The sequence below is a fragment of the Portunus trituberculatus genome, chromosome 37 (assembly GCF_017591435.1).
Source record: "Portunus trituberculatus isolate SZX2019 chromosome 37, ASM1759143v1, whole genome shotgun sequence".
Taxonomy (NCBI): Eukaryota; Metazoa; Arthropoda; class Malacostraca; order Decapoda; family Portunidae; genus Portunus; species Portunus trituberculatus.
The window spans coordinates 29,518,728-29,535,505 of NC_059291.1; the positions used below are offsets into that span (position 1 = coordinate 29,518,728).

General features: G+C 45.3%; 1 protein-coding gene across 3 annotated transcripts in view; it reads right to left on the minus strand.

Moving 5' to 3' along the window:
* Positions 1-16,778, minus strand: part of LOC123513922 (zinc finger MIZ domain-containing protein 2-like) — a 54,339-nt gene that overhangs the window by 12,827 nt on the left and 24,734 nt on the right. For 2 of the 3 annotated variants that reach the window (XM_045271416.1, XM_045271415.1), the window contains exons 2-4: positions 2,999-3,199; positions 1,675-1,752; positions 924-1,143 (exon numbers count right to left, since the gene is read on the minus strand). In XM_045271416.1, the coding sequence (XP_045127351.1) occupies positions 924-1,143; positions 1,675-1,752; positions 2,999-3,199 (499 nt within the window). The remainder of the gene's footprint in view (positions 1-923; positions 1,144-1,674; positions 1,753-2,998; positions 3,200-16,778) is intronic. The other variant, XM_045271417.1, reaches the window with a different exon arrangement.

Below are 16,778 nucleotides of genomic sequence, written 5' to 3' on the forward strand. Positions count from 1 at the left end.
CCTGGGCCATGGGCGGGCTGTGTTGAGCTGGAGTAAACAATGGGGTGACATTATGGCAGCAGCGGACGTGCCTCCCACACAGGATTTGACTCATTCTGTGGGTTAACTCTGGCCCTAGTGAATGATGGATTACCTGAGGGATCCCAGAGCCGCGCGGCCCGGGGTGTAACACGGGCCGGGTGACAGGGAAGTGAAAACAAACCGCTCAAAGTGAAATGGAGAGAGAAAAAACTGACAGTGACTACTCAAGCTTCTTTGCCTCTTCTCTATAAGACTGATTTCACCGCAACATAAACCGGAAAAGGCTAGCAGTCTGCAATACACACGTAGACACATTTTTGCCACGGAGACGACAGAAAATATACCAAAAGTATACGTGACTCTTAAAACTGTTCCAGGTTCGTCATTAACCACTCAACCAGTCTTTTTCTTTTATTTACTATCCTATTCCACTATACGCCTGGTTGACGAGAGAGAGAGAGAGAGAGAGAGAGAGAGAGAGAGAGAGAGAGAGAGAGAGAGAGAGAGAGAGTTTAAAAGCATTTACAAACCAACCTTTCCCTTCACATGTACACAAAAACAACCACGAGAGTAACCTACCTCCACCTCCATCTGCCTTACTCCACCGGTGGTACAGTCGGTGCAGATGAACTGTTTGCGAAGCCTACGTCTAACTTTGTCTGTGTATTATCTGTGCTACTGATTACCAAGATAACAGGCTGGTGTGAGAGGGCTACAGCCGGTTTACACCTGTCGTCACATGCACTCAGACCATTAACACCGTATCTTCTCTCCTGTAAGTCCAATAACATACTATTCAACTTCTCTGATCCCCCTAAAGACCTCCACTACAACTCCTTCATAGCCTATCCATTCCGTTTTCCCTCGCCTCTCGCAGCGTTCCCTTATCACCCACAGCTTACCTGACTGTTGTACTGTCCCTGCATCTCGGGTCTCTCAGGACGAAGGGCAACTGCGGTGGCTGTGGCTGTTGCCGTTGCCGCAGCCACCATCGCAGCAGTGTTGAGGGCATCCCCGGCACCTCCAACATTACCACCCATCGTGCCGGGGCCTTGCATGCCGCCAGGTCCACCCATGCCCGTGTTGCCTGACATCGCTGGGCCCGGGCTATTGGTGTACCCGCTGCAGGAGAAAGAAGGCCTTGGTAAGTACAGTGCGCGGGCACACTCATATGTACTGCACATGCAAACACTGATACAACACAGTTGCGCGCGCTCAGACTTTCGCAATATACATATTTTTTTTCTTTTATAGTTACGGTATTCCCGAGTCATAGATAAAATAAATTTATCAGAACACAATCCCGCGTAAACACACACACACACACACACACACACACACACACACACACACACACACACAGAGAGAGAGAGAGAGAGAGAGAGAGAGAGAGAGAGAGAGAGAGAGAGAGAGAGAGAGAGAGAGAGAGAGAGAGAGAGAGAGAGAGAGAGAGAGAGAGAGAATGAATATGGTCAAAATCAATGTCGTAAAATTCAGTTAACCATCACTAATAACTCATCCAAAAATCATTTCATGCACACACACACACACACACACACACACACACACACACACACACACACACACACACATGCTTAGACTTCCCACATGAACACTACGAGAAGAGAGAATGAAGAAGGGACAGAGCCTCACCCGTTGCTGCCACAATGGTCCTCGAAGGGCTTTTGGTCTGTCTTGCACTGGACAGAATCGGACTGGGATCCCCACCACCTGCAGAAGGAGAGGAGGAACAGGTGTTAATTGTGCATGAGGGACAGATAATATGAAGGTTACAGGTTGCTAATCACGGTCTATTACCCTTGGCTAAAACTACAGTATAACCCGCCTCTCTCTCTCTCTCTCTCTCTCTCTCTCTCTCTCTCTCTCTCTCTCCTCATCACCGCTATCATAGTAAGTAGTAGATACTATAAGAACTGGAATGTTAGCCTAAGTATTGGTATTCGTAGTAGCAATGTTGTCATCGTTAGTAGCAGTAATAATAACAGTAGTACATAATAGTTAACGTAATGTTTACACACTAGCACTTCTTCATTACACACACACACACACACACACACACACACACACACACACACACACACACACACACATACCACTCACACATACACGTACGCAAGTTGTTAGGGAAATCGAGAGCGGAATATTGTTGGTCTTTTGTGAGAGAGAGAGAGAGAGAGAGAGAGAGAGAGAGAGAGAGAGAGAGAGAGAGAGAGAGAGAGAGAGAGAGCTACCCTCACAGAAAACAGAAGAGAAAGCCTCAGTGTCGTTGCCACGTTTTCTAACAAACCCAACAAAAACTGAAAGCTGGTGCCTCACTCACGATTCTCTCTCTCTCTCTCTCTCTCTCTCTCTCTCTCTCTCTCTCTCTCTCTCTCTCTCTCTCTCTCTCTTCAAGCACACAGCAATATTACTACCACATAAATTACAGTTAATGTCAGACAATCCTGAATAAGTAGTAATAGGAATAACGAATGAAATGTTAATGTTAATGTAAAAATAACTCATAATAACGATGATAACAATGATGATAGTATAATAATAATAATAATAATAATAATAGTAATAATAATAATAATAATAATAATAATAACAATAATAACAGAAAACATGTATTAGTGACGGTAGTAGTAGTAGTAGTAGTAGTAGTAGTAGTAGTAGTAGTAGTAGTAGTGTTAAAAGAAAAAAAGAAAAAGGTGAAGAAAAACGATATATCTGCGAATAGAGAGGAGGAGGAGGAGGAGGAGGAGGAGGAGGAGGAGGAGGAGGAGGAGGAGGAGGAGGAGGAGGAGGAGGAGGAGGAGAAAAGGATTACGTAGAGTAGGATGCACGTGGGTAATGAAAATAATGAGAACGAGAGGGAGGAACAGGGATGAGGCCGTGGAGGAGGAGGAGGAGGAGGAGGAGGAGGAGGAGGAGGAGGAGGAGGAGGAGGAGGAGGAGGAGGAGGAGGACCTACCCGTTGGGCTTGGTGGGGTAGTTGACCATGCTACTGAAGGACTTGGAGTGGGGGTTGAAGGGTTGCGCGGGCATGGTGGTGCAGTTGGGGGTTGAGGGGGTAGGCGTGGCTGTGCTCTGCGTTGTTGAGCTTGTCACTCCCCAGACCGTTGTCACCACGGACACCGACCCACCGCCGCCACAGCTTCCTCCCACCCACTCGCTGCAGGACAACCCACACAAATACCTCTTTAGGACATACTATACTGTTGGGGAGGGTCCTTAAATCCCTTATCACCTCCAAAATCTCTTTAAGGACATGTTATAGAGTGCCTGTGACTGTGGGACATGCTGATACAGTGCACATCTCTCCCGCTTCATTAAATCTCTCAATACACCCAAAGAATATTCAAGGATATGGTCTAGTGTGTCAGTGTCTTTCTATGGGGCATGCTGGTATATAGTGTAGGTACAATTGTATTCTTTATGTCCTTTAATTCAACTAGTTTTCAAGGGCATGCTTCAATGTCCACCTTTTTTTATGTTCCACAGTACTTGAAGACAACTTTACGAGACATTATGGAATGTCTATGAATACCAAAAATTTGCTTATTCCCCTAAAGACCTTCCTTAATTTCTAACCATTGGGAAAGTTTTTGTCCTGCAGTGGGCACAATTAAATTGATAATGATGGTGATGATGATGATGATGATGATGATGGTGTGTTGGTATTTTCACTAGATTCCTTAATTTTTTTAAAGTTTCCTCTTAAAAATATAAACATCTTATGGACACGGACTATATTTGAATGCGCACGCACGCACGCACACACACACACACACACACACACACACACACACACACACACACACAATACCATTATTCTTACACTTAAGGTAAAGACACGCAATACGTCCATGTTAATTCCTTCCATAATAATAATAGTTCAATTCATAAAAGAGATTAAAAAAAAAAAAAAAGAGCATTTCCTCTACATAGAATAACGGTAATACATTATTTTCCCTATACCTTTAAATTTACCTCAGTTCGGTCTGAATGTCAGTAAAAGTAAAGAGGACGAAATGTGTGAGCAGATAAGTGTGTTGCCTCTGTATCAACGTACGATTGTGTTCTTGTATCCTCACATGATCTCTACAGTATAGCGATGGTGTGGAGCTTACTATGTTATCTTCACTGCATCACATATTTCTCCCTAATGGTTTAGAACAACTGTCTTGCTCTTAATTAAATGAAAATGGTCTAATCCCTATGTTATTTGTCAGCAGGTGCTCTCTCTCTCTCTCTCTCTCTCTCTCTCTCTCTCTCTCTCTCTCTGTGTGTGTGTGTGTGTGTGTGTGTGTGTGTGTGTGTGTGTGTGTGTGTGTGTGTGTTTCGTGTATTTTTCTTTTCTTCTTTGGCTTTTATCTAACCACACTTTTCTTTTATTCAATAATTTCATGTTTTTTGTTACTTCTATCTTGTCTCATTATCTTTCTATCTCTCCTAACCCCCAACTCTCTCTCTCTCTCTCTCTCTCTCTCTCTCTCTCTCTCTCTCTCTCTCTCTCTCTCTCTCTGCGGTTTCAAATTCAGGTTATTCGACACCGCAACCCTCAAATACGCACGTCCATTTCTTTCACTATTTTTTTTTTCTATCTTACCTATCTACACACCAGCACGTCAACAAACAGATAATACTACCGAAAACTTAACACGGTTTACGCACACTCATGTTTGATGGCACGCGTGACTCGCCAGAACACGAGGGCACGCTTAAAGTCAGGAGTATTTGACTGTATGATATTGTCTGGTGGTGTTGCTATCATGCCCAGGTGGAGCCTCGTCCCGCGCCACACCTGTGAAGTTTAACGTAGTGCTGGTGTGGTTGGTGTCTTGTGTTTAATTGTGCTAAAGGAATTTCTAGACTAAATATACACACTCTCTCTCTCTCTCTCTCTCTCTCTCTCTCTCTCTCTTAAAGTACAGGGAACACTGACCTCCGACACTTCAAAATTTACTCTACAACCACCTCTCGCCTTTCTCTCCACACACGTGCATGCAGACACACACACACACACACACACACACACACACACACACACACACACACACACACACACACACACAACGCAGCACATTCACGTTTTCCTTTCTCTTCCTTATTCCATTCGCTTTAGTTATCACGGCGCCTGGATATGAGGCACGCATGGGAACATTAGTGCCGACGTGAAGCTCTACAAGTAACTGTGCCTCTTCTTACTGCTACTACATTCTTAGGAGGAGGAGGAGGAGGAGGAGGAGGAGGAGGAGGAGGAGGAGGAGGAGGAGGAGGAGGAGGAGGAGGAGGAGGAGGAGGAGGAGGAGGAAGTGAAGTTAAGACGAAACTAAAAGGACGAACCCGGAATAAACGAAGTAAAAGGAGGAAATGTAAGACAAAAATAGGTAAAGATTAAGATGCATCATTAAAAAGTAGAAAGTCATTCCTTCAACGTAAATATGACAATTACCAACCATCCACTTCCAGGAGGAGGAGGAGGAGGAGGAAGAGGAGGAGGAGGAGGAGGAGGAGGAAGAGGCTGCAGCAATGGTGGTTTGGGTCATGAAACTGGCGACATATACTCCCTCTCTCTTCCCCCCACGTCATTCCCTTCCCCTTCTCTTCCTCCACCTCCTCACTTTCCCTTCTCTCTCTCTCTCTCTCTCTCTCTCTCTCTCTCTCTCTCTCTCCATTGATCTCTCTCTCTCTCTCTCTCTCTCTCTCTCTCTCTCTCTCTACTTTCTCCTCACCGTTGTTGTCCGTAATTACGTAGGTATGTTTTCTTATGTTTTCTTCTCAAAATAAAACTATAAACACACACACACACACACACACACACACACACACACACACACACACACAGAACGGTATTCGTGTACGTATGTATGTGCGTTCATTTATAGTCGCTTTTATTTCAACTGACTAACTTATAATTTAATTTGCGTTTAATCTCCTGTTTCATGTTATTTACTTCTTGTTTACCGCCAAAGTGCTTACGTTCAAAGGAAGGAAGGAGAGAGAGAGAGAGAGAGAGAGAGAGAGAGAGAGAGAGAGAGAGAGAGAGAGAGAGAGAGAGAGAGAGATTCAATAACCTGTACTCCGTCGATTCATGACATGTGATCTAACACCTCTCTCTCAGCGCGCCGCATATGTACGGAGAGGAAGAGAAAACACTACCGATGGGAGGAGAAAAGATGGAGACAAGGAAATGAAGAAACTAAAAGACACCAAGAAAGAGAGAGAGAGAGAGAGAGAGAGAGAGAGAGAGAGAGAGAGAGAGAGAGAGAGAGAGAGAGAGAGAGAGAGAGAGAGAGAGAGAGAGAGAGAGAGAGATGCAATGAGGGTAGAGAAAGAAGTCGCACAGAGGTGAAGCGGAAGTGAAGGAAAGGAGGAGGAGGAGGAGGAGGAGGAGGAGGAGGAGGAGGAGGAGGAGGAGGAGGAGGAGGAGGAGGAGGAGGAAGAGGAGGAGGAGGAGGAGGAATGAAAATGATGTGTATTAATGAAAGGAAATGAAACCTTTTGCAAAACATTTTATACATAATTCATTAAGTTATCGGGTATTCATTGTTGAGAGAGAGAGAGAGAGAGAGAGAGAGAGAGAGAGAGAGAGAGAGAGAGAGAGAGAGAGAGAGAGAGAGAGAGAGAAGGGAAACTGGAGGGAGGGCAATACGAGTGAAGGAGGTGAGGGAGAAGGGAGGAAGAAGGAAGGGAAGGGGAGGGGAAGGGAGGGGAGAGCTGAGGAGACAGGCGTTAACCTCGGGCTAGAGAAATCCTCCTGAGGTCTTCTTCTTCTTCCTCCTCCTCCTCCTCCTCCTCCCGTGCGCCTCGCTTCCTCACCTACCCATTGTATGTATAATTTGAGAGAAAAAAAAAAAAAAAAAAGAAACGACCTACCTATGTATGTCTCTAAACACACACACACACACACACACACACTACGGCCCGGTAGCTCAGTGGTTAGAGCGCTGGCTTCACAAGCCAAAGGACCGGGGTTCGATTCCCCGACCGGGTGGAGATATTTGGGTGTGTCTCCTTTCACGTGTAGCCCCTGTTCACCTAGCAGTGAGTAGGTACGGGATGTAAATCGAGGAGTTGTGACCTTGTTGTCCCGGTGTGTGGTGTGTGCCTGGTCTCAGGCCTATCCGAAGATCGGAAACAATGAGCTCTGAGCTCGTTCCGTAGGGTAACGTCTGGCTGTCTTGTCAGAGACTGCAGCAGATCAAACAGAGAATTACACACACACACACACACACACAAACACGCGCGCGCGAGAGAGAGAGAGAGAGAGAGAGAAAGAAATGACTGGAGCCTCTCTCTCTCTCTCTCTCTCTTCTGCAGCACCGAAACTCGACACGGAAATAAGACAACGTTCGCTAACCCGTCACCCAGCCACATCACCATCACCACCACCACCACCACCACCACCACCTCCTCCTCTCCAATACACTCCTCGCCGCCCACCATCCCTCCCTCTCTTCCGCATGACTGTGGAGGTGAGCTGGAGTAGAGGAGGTGGAGGAAGGTAAGGGGAAGGGGAGAGAATACAGAGAGGAATCCCCTTTCCCTCCCCTCCTTTCCACTTACCAATCTCCCCAACCCCACTCCCCTCCCGTCCTTCCTTCTCACCGTGATGTTAGCCAATTTAATCTTACGAAAAGGAGAAGCAAACCGCAGGAATCTCTCTCTCTCTCTCTCTCTCTCTCTCTCTCTCTCTCTCTCTCTCTCTCTCTCTAACCTCTTGGCCTCAATACTCATTTACAAAGTCTATGAACCGATGTTGTCTTGATTTATAACAGTGGTTGGTGGTGATGGGAAGGGGGCGGGCCGGGCTGACGATGGGGTGACGAAAAGGGTGACGAAGGGTGAAGGGGGGCAGGAAAGGGTGAAGGCTGGAGGATATGGGAGGGGCAGAGGTGCGGTAATGTGGTACTGTTTTCGTGGAGAGAGAGAGAGAGAGAGAGAGAGAGAGAGAGAGAGAGAGAGAGAGAGAGAGAGAGAGAGAGAGAGAGAGAGAGCAGACACTAAAGCATTTTAATTGCTCTACTAAGCGTCACCCAAGTCACACAAAAGCGAGCAATTCATACCGTAACAACAATTTCTCTCTCTCTCTCTCTCTCTCTCTCTCTCTCTGTGTTTTTTTCCTCCTGTCCGCAATTTAGGTTACCAAGACAGACTGACACCACAATCACCACAAAATGACGCCCCCCCTCCTCTTCCCTCCCTCCAAAACCCCTCTAACCCCCCACCCCTTAACCAGAGTGACACTTCCCCACAGGTTCTCTTCCCCCCTCCAGTCATTCCCATTAGCATACTACCTCCTCTTCCCCCTTCTCCCCTCTCCTCTCTCTCTATCTCTTCCCCTTCTGCCCTCCGCCTCTTCCCCCTCCCTCCGAAGGCCTCACATTATCTAGGTTACTTGGTGGAGAGAGAGAGAGAGAGAGAGAGAGAGAGAGAGAGAGAGAGAGAGAGAGAGAGAGAGAGAGAGAGAGAGAGAGAGAGAGAGAGAGAGAATGTCAAAGGGTCATGAAACAGTAACAGAAAATTCGAGAAAAAAAAAAGAAAAAAAATAATGAGAAAGGGGAAAAAATACTTACGATGTAGATAAACCTGATGAAAAGAAAAAATGCGGTTACAGATAAAGGAAAGAAAAGGGGGAAGAGAGAGAGAGAGAGAGAGAGAGAGAGAGAGAGAGAGAGAGAGAGAGAGAGAGAGAGAGAGAGAGAGAGAAAGCAGGCAAACACGATTTATTCATAGCGGGAATTGTCAAAAAGATAAGGAAACTTGAGGAGAGAAAAGATGAAAGTTGGTGATAAGAAAGACGAAAAAAAAAAACGCGAATGGGGAGAGAGAGAGAGAGAGAGAGAGAGAGAGAGAGAGAGAGAGAGAGAGAGAGAGAGAGAGAGAGAGAGAGAGAGAGAGAGAGAGATAAGACGTGAAAATATATTAAAGAAATAAAAAAACAAATAAAAGCGAGCACATTACTATATTTAATTCTCAGGGCACATAACGGAAGAGAGGGGAGGGAGGGAGGGATGCGACTAAGCAATTGCACAAAAATTTTAACGTTCACATTTTTTAAAGAGAGAAATTCATTCGTCGTATAGATATAAAACTTTCAACTTTCAAAAATTTTCTCGCAAGCTAAAATACTAGATGAAACTCGTGTCACAGAGAGAGAGAGAGAGAGAGAGAGAGAGAGAGAGAGAGAGAGAGAGAGAGAGAGAGAGAGAGAGAGAGAGAGAGAGAGAGAGAGAGAGCCAGCCAACCCTGACCAACTATCTATGTAATGTGAGAGAAAAAAAAAGAAAAGAGGAAAAATATCTGTAACCTTGTGACACAGAACGGAACACGCGATAAACATTTACAGAATAATGAAGAAGAAAAAACAACTATAACTACGAGAGAGAGAGAGAGAGAGAGAGAGAGAGAGAGAGAGAGAGAGAAACTTGAACCGCAATCAGAATCAGACACTTTCCACCGAGCACAAATTATCGTACAGGAGATGAACAGTATCCAATTCGAGCAATCAAAGAACAAGGAGGAAAAATAATATAATAAATAAAGAGGCAATGAGAAAAGGAAGAAGGAAGAAGAAGCAAAGAGAAGAGAATAAAAGAGTGGAAATGGAAACGGCAAGAGGAACCAGAGAGGGGAAAAAAAGAGAAAGGGGAGAGGAGGGGAGGGAATTTAAGGGGGTAAACGGTGAGAATTTTTCGTCGTTTCGTGTGAGGGGAAAGCCGGGAGAGTGAGGGTGGAAAGGTACGACAAAATTGGAGGGGAAGGGGATATGTGAGAGAGGGGAGGGGATGTGAAGGGTAAGGAGCGAGGGGAAAACTGGCTAAAAATGTGAGAATGGAAGGCTTGAAAAGAGAAGACTAAGGAGAGAAGGGAGAGGTGGAGGCATGGCGAGGACAGGAAGGGAAGAATGTGGAGATGTGGAAAGGAGAAGAGATAGATAAAGAAGTAAAGAATTGAAATAAAGAAAGGAAAAAAGGAACGGTTATCATGGGAAAATGGAAAAGAGCAGACAAAAGAAATGGAGAGAGAGAGAGAGAGAGAGAGAGAGAGAGAGAGAGAGAGAGAGAGAGAGAGAGAGAGAGTAAGGGGGAGTGAGGAAAAACACTACACCTCCCGTGGAAAAGCAATAAAAGAGGAGGACGCAGGATGGGCAGAATTTTGTCAGGTGAGGGAGGCGCGGCAAACACAACCTCTACAGCCACTGCCACTACCAGCACAACTACGACCTGATCTCGACACTACCTACACCACAACAACCCCGGAAATAAAAAGAGAACTGGAAATAAAAAACACCAGCACACTTTACCCGTTACGTGATTGGCTAGAAGTGACGTCATAAGAATAAGAACAATAAAAAGAAGGAAGAAAAAGAAAGGAATGCGCTAACTGGCTTTTCTCTTACCACCATCACCACCACCACCACCACCATAACTATAACTCAATCTAAACAACACGTCCATCATTTACAACTACCATTACGAATAAGATAATAAAGACATCTACACTATTTACGAGTCTAATATCCAATCCATCCTAACTTACCCAGCAAACTACAACAACTTTACTAATTTCATGTGGTCTTATATAACCTAATGTAACCGTGACTCTCTTTATAACTTAACATAATATTACTGAAACAAATGCAATCAAACGTGATCTAACTATATGATACCTAACCAAAAAACCTTAACTAACTTAACCCCTTCAGTACTGGGACAAATTTTTATCATTGTACTTTTTTGTGTGTGTGATTAGACGATTTCATTTACATTAGGAAAGGTCTATGGAAGTCAGAAGATTAATGGCCACTGTCCTCACTCTTTAATCCCCCAAGTGAGTTTCTGAAGCTAAATAAAATCGCCAGACAGTAAACAAAATGAAAATGAAAACGCGTCATAGCACTGAAGGAGTTAGAAAATAAATAAATAAATAAATAAATAAATAAATAAATAAATAAATAAAACCTACTAGCACTTGCAGTCTTAACATCCACCACTTCAGGACTTAACCACTTAACATTTAACTTAACTAAACAAAAAAAATTACGAGAAAGAGGAGAAAAAAGTCGTAGAAATCAACCATGAGTTTTCAAGCTACATTTTGCGAGAGGTCAGACTGAAGGAAACACCAATAATAAAGTGAATTAACCAGGAGTCGGTGCAACAGGAAATATGTAAAATCGAAGTCGCCCTTGCAACGCGTCTGTAAATAATAAAAACAGGGGAACTTGTACAAAGCAAATATTAAAGCGAAAAAAAAAAAAGGCCATGCGCACAATTTTAAACTCTCTCTCTCTCTCTCTCTCTCTCTCTATTACGCGACAAAAAATGGTAATACAATCTCTCTCTCTCTCTCTCTCTCTCTCTCTCATATTAACTTATAAAATGGTCATGTACATTCTCTCTCTCTCTCTCTCTCTCTCTCTCTCTCAATGGAAAATTTGGCGAGAACAAACTTCAGCGAGTATCCCACCTACCCCTCTCCTCCCCCCATCAATCACAGGTGTGTGGTGACAGGTGGGGGAAACACAGCCTTCACTCCTCCTCTCCCCTTGCCTTCCCCTCGCCACTATCATCCCCACTTTGCTACCTTCTATCTTTCCCCCTCTTCCTCTCCACTACCTTCTCCACTACCACTACTGGTACTACTGTTCCCCCTACTCCATCTTCTCCACGTAAGATTTATGAGAGCAATAAAGAGAGTGCAAAATACCTCACATACTCCACTGTTACCATCTACACACACACACACACACACACACTTATGTACGTAGCAACATGCACATGTACTACACCACGCGTACAAAAGCACACACCTACACTGTACGCTATACACCAGATGGTTCCTTCCTCTTCCTGCTCATCTTCCTCCTCCTCCTCCTCCTCTTTTCGGTGAGTCATATTATTGCGGTATTTTCTTCTCTCTTGTCTTCCTTCTCGTGTTCATTCTATCTCCGCAACTCCTCCTCCTCCTCCTCCTTTTTCTCCTCTTCCCCTTTAACCTATCGAAAAGCTAACCTTTCGTAACGCTCTCTCTCTCTCTCTCTCTCTCTCTCTCTCTCTCTCTCTCTCACGGAACTTTTTCTTCCTGTTCTGCGATTTCCAATCTCGGTCCCGTTGTCTTAGGTCTGGGACACGCACGAACAGATCTGGCAGTAGTAGTAGTAGTAGTAGTAGTAGTAGTAGTAGTAGTAGTAGTAGTATAGTAGTAGTAGTGGTGGTGGTGGCGGTGGTAGTAGTGGTGGTGGTAGTAGTAGTAGTAGTAGTAGTAGTAATGGCGGCAACAGCAGTGTTGGCGTTGTTGCTTTCATTTCAGTAATATTACTCTAATAATAATAATAATAATAATAATAATAATAATAATAATAATAAACACAGTAACAGGTAGGGAGGGCAGTAAGGGAGCAACAGTCTGATGTTCAAAGCGAATACAGGATTAATATTTGACTTATGTAGTGGTGGTGGTGGTGGTGGTGGTGGTGGTGATGGCCACTGTTGCCAACTAGGATGTGCGTTGAACCACCTGGCAACGCTGCTAAGGGAAGGAGATGGGGGAGAGAGGAGAGAGGAGAGAGGAGAGAGGAGGGGGAAGAGGGAAGGGGGAAGGGGTGAGGGAGTGGGAGAGCGGGAGAAAGAGAATTCACCGTGTGTGTGAGGGGTCACTCACTCCCCCTCCCATCCTCTACATACCAAGCCACCCACATCAACACCCCTACCCCCCTGCCTCCCTCCACCCACATCATCCACACCTTCAGCGCCCCCTTCTTAGGTCACGACACACACACACACACACACACACACACACACACACACACACACACACACACTTTATCTATCTTACTCTGCACAAAGTCGTATTATCATTATCATAAATTATCATTATTCCTACTACTACTACTACTACTACTACTACAACTACTACGACTACTACTACAACAGTTACTATCATTATCGCAAGTTGGCGTTACTTTTGCTGACGTCATTTATTGTTGTGAAAGTTGGACTGAAAATGACTGCATGATAATTATCGTGATCATCCTCAGCATCATTTGAACATCCTCCATTATTAACATTATTATTGCTGCTGCTGCTGCTACTACTACCACCACCACCACCACCACCACTAGTACTACTACTACTACTACTACTACTACTACAATATTGTTAAGGATAAAATTTTGAAGTGGTAGGAAAGACAATGTATAATATGCATGTCAAGGTGTGTGTGTGTGTGTGTGTGTGTGTGTCGTAACTTATAAGGTAAACACAGGAGAGAGAGAGAGAGAGAGAGAGAGAGAGAGAGAGAGAGAGAGTGGTGATTAAAATAACAGTTCAGCCAGCCAGTCAGTGAGTGGCGGGAGGAGTGTGGCAGCTACAGTTATTCTCACCCCGCTCTGTACCCGCTGCCAGCCGCACGACCACCGCCAGCATCTCTTCCACCTCTCTCTCTCTCTCTCTCTCTCTCCTGTCCCAGCCTCATCTCTTACTCCAAATCATCTCTGTTATTATGCCATTCACATCTCTCCCTCTCTCTCTCTCTCTCTCCCTCTTCCTTTCCCCTAGTCTATCCCATCCACTCTCAACTCAGAGCCTACACACAAAGCGAAAGAGAGAGAGAGAGAGAGAGAGAGAGAGAGAGAGAGAGAGAGAGAGAGAGAGAGAGAGAGAGAGAGAGAGAGAGAGAGAGAGAGAGAGAGAGAGAGAGAGACGACCCCTAGAATTTCGCTTCCTCGGGGCATGACAGAAGAAAGGGTTAAGGAATGAGACACTCGTAGGGGGTAGATGTGAGGAGGAGGAGGAGGAGGAGGAGGGAGAGGACTATGGTAGAAATAATGGGATGGAAGAATGGGAATGAAAGGAGAGGGAAAGAATGGTAAAGGGAGAGAATGGGAAGAAATGGAGAGGAGTGAGGGGAGGAAGAGTGCCAGATTAGAGCATCTCACCTCCACCTGACCGTCACGTGAGTTCCCTCCTCCAAAGTCCCTCCAATTACGGTTCTCCTCCTCCTCCTCCTCCGCAGTAACACCGCTATGAGGAGGACGGAGAGAGAGAGAGAGAGAGAGAGAGAGAGAGAGAGAGAGAGAGAGAGAGAGAGAGAGAGAGAGAGAGAGAGAGAGATGTGAATAAGATAGAGCGAAGATTGTAAGAACTGTCGCCCCCTTCTCTCTCTCTCTCTCTCTCTCTCTCTCAGCTTTACGCATAAGCTCCTCCCTCCTCCTACTCCTCTTTCCTCGTGGATGCGTATGCCACCCACACCTCTCACCTCTCTCTCTCTCTCTCTCTCAGCACGTGAAGGAATGACCTGCGCCAGGAGACAGAACACGAGGCACGAGGAAGAGCACGAGATACACCGGGGAAAAAGAAGAAAGGGAAGCATGAAGAAGAACAAGAACAAGAAAAAAAAAGTTGCAGGAGTTGAAGAAAACGTGGCGGTGGTGGTCGGCGGAGCGGATCGAGTCTGGTCTGGGCGTGGGGCTGGGCTGGGCTGGGCCGGGCTGGGGTGGACTGCTGCAGGTATAAAAGGCTCACACCAGCCCAGCCAACCACCGCCACCACAGCCCCGCCTCCGCCAGTGTGTTGTGGGCGAGACTCCTGAGTGCATGTAGGTGCTGTCTCTGCTGCTGCTGCTGCTGCTGACACTGACAACACCACCACCACCACCACCTCCTCTTCTTAATCTAGTCTAGACCTTTCACTACGTCTTGCCCTGTTCCTCCCGTCACTTCAGCGGGCTGGGGAACACTTGCGCCTGCCTGTACGTACCTTTGTGAGGGCTAAATACCACGATGACCCGTATCTAATTCTCTTTGTGTGTTATTTCCTTTATTAGTTTCTTTTCTTGCCCTCCACGATTGCTACCTCAGACTTTCATTATACACTTACACTTACTTAATTTTACATCATAATCTTTCAATTTGCATCTTTATTTAATATTTCCCTCAGCGTCTATTTTCTCTTCTATGAATTATTGTTTATTTTTTAACATCGTTCTTTCATTCTACATTTCCATTATATTTTGCCATTTTGTTTCATCTCTGTTATTCCTTCCCTCGAACCTAGCTCTCATCTTCCTTGCCTTTCCCTCTCTTCACCTCTTCCTACCTGTTGTGTTCTTTTTCGTTTTCTTCTCTTCTCTCCCGCTCTTACCTCTGCTCCTTTTCTTTGCTATCGCCTGCCTCAGACAGCTCCTATAGTTTCCATCCATTCTCCCACGCCGACTTTCCACTCTCAGCCACCACCACAAGCGAGAGAGAGAGAGAGAGAGAGAGAGAGAGAGAGAGAGAGAGTTCTTCTCTCCATCACCCACCTCCTCTTTTACTCTTTCATCTACCTTCTCCTTTCTTTCTTTTCATCGTCTACCTTCCTCCTTCCCCTCCATTTCTTCCCTAACGTCCCCTATCCCCTATACCTTGCCTGGAGCACCTGCAGACCCCCTTCACAGGTACACAAAAGTTTACTCACATAACCATAAACAATAATTCACTGTTTCCTCCTTCCCCTTCCTCCTCATACCGACGCTGCCGCCTCCGCCTCCTCCTTTCTCCTCCTCCTCTGTTTACTTGCACACACACTTGAGTTGTTTCTTCTGATCCTTATCAAAGAATGGGAAACACAAACGAACATGAAGGATGTAAGAACACTTGCACACACATATTGGTCGTTATAAGGTTGTGTGGTAAGCTACACTATCGAAAGTACGGAATTAAATGGCAAGATGAAGAAGAGAGTCTCTCTCTCTCTCTCTCTCTCTCTCTCTGCCCAAATTTGAGAACAGATGTCCTCACAAGTGTCAAATATTTAGAGCACAGATGTTGACCACAAGTGTCCCACAAGCTCCCTATCCCTCCCAGGCTCTCGCCTTCCCCTCACACACGCGGCAGGTGTTCCCAATTAGATACAAACATTTGGACGAAAAGTATGTGAAGATGGTTTTTAAATACAAGCACACACATGCAGACGCGCGCTCGCACGTGCGCGCACGCACGCACACACACAGAATGAGAGAGAGAGAGAGAGAGAGAGAGAGAGAGAGAGAGAGAGAGAGAGAGAGAGAGAGAGAGAGAGAGAGTTAAGCAATTCTCGTTATTATAGCAAATGTTACACTATGGTTGTTATCATATTTTTTGCCCAATTTTCTTTAATTACCTTTGACTTAAATATTCATGAAAATATACTCCGCTACAACAACTACTAACCAACACCACCACCACCACCACCACCACTCCAACTACTATTACTATTACTACTATTAATACAACTATCACTTCACTATGCAAGGTTAAAAGTTCTACGCATTTAAGAAAAACAGTAAGGTAGGCATGTAATTTAAAACCAATTTTCAACTTCTCTATTCCTCTTCCCCTTCTCTACACACACCCCAACCGTTCGCTCTGTGTGTGTGTGTGTGTGTGTGTGTGTGTGTGTGTGTGTGTGTGTGTGTGTGTGTGTGTGTTGGTGAAGAGCAAGACGTGGAGATTTACGTGCCCCATAAGGTAGAGGGAAGTATCAATACTCATTCCTAAAGCCACGAGAGTAAATGTGCATATAGGTATTTGGTACACACCGTTTGCATAACCCGTATTTAGAGGGCCCCCTTTCAGCCCTCCCCTACACACCGTCTTTGGCACAACATGATTCGACTTCAATTAGTGCACGCGAGAGAGGGAAAAGTAAAGGCGAGGGAGTAAAAAGAAAAAGGGAGGATTTGGAGAGAGAGAGAGAGAGAGAGAGAGAGAGAGAGAGAGAGAG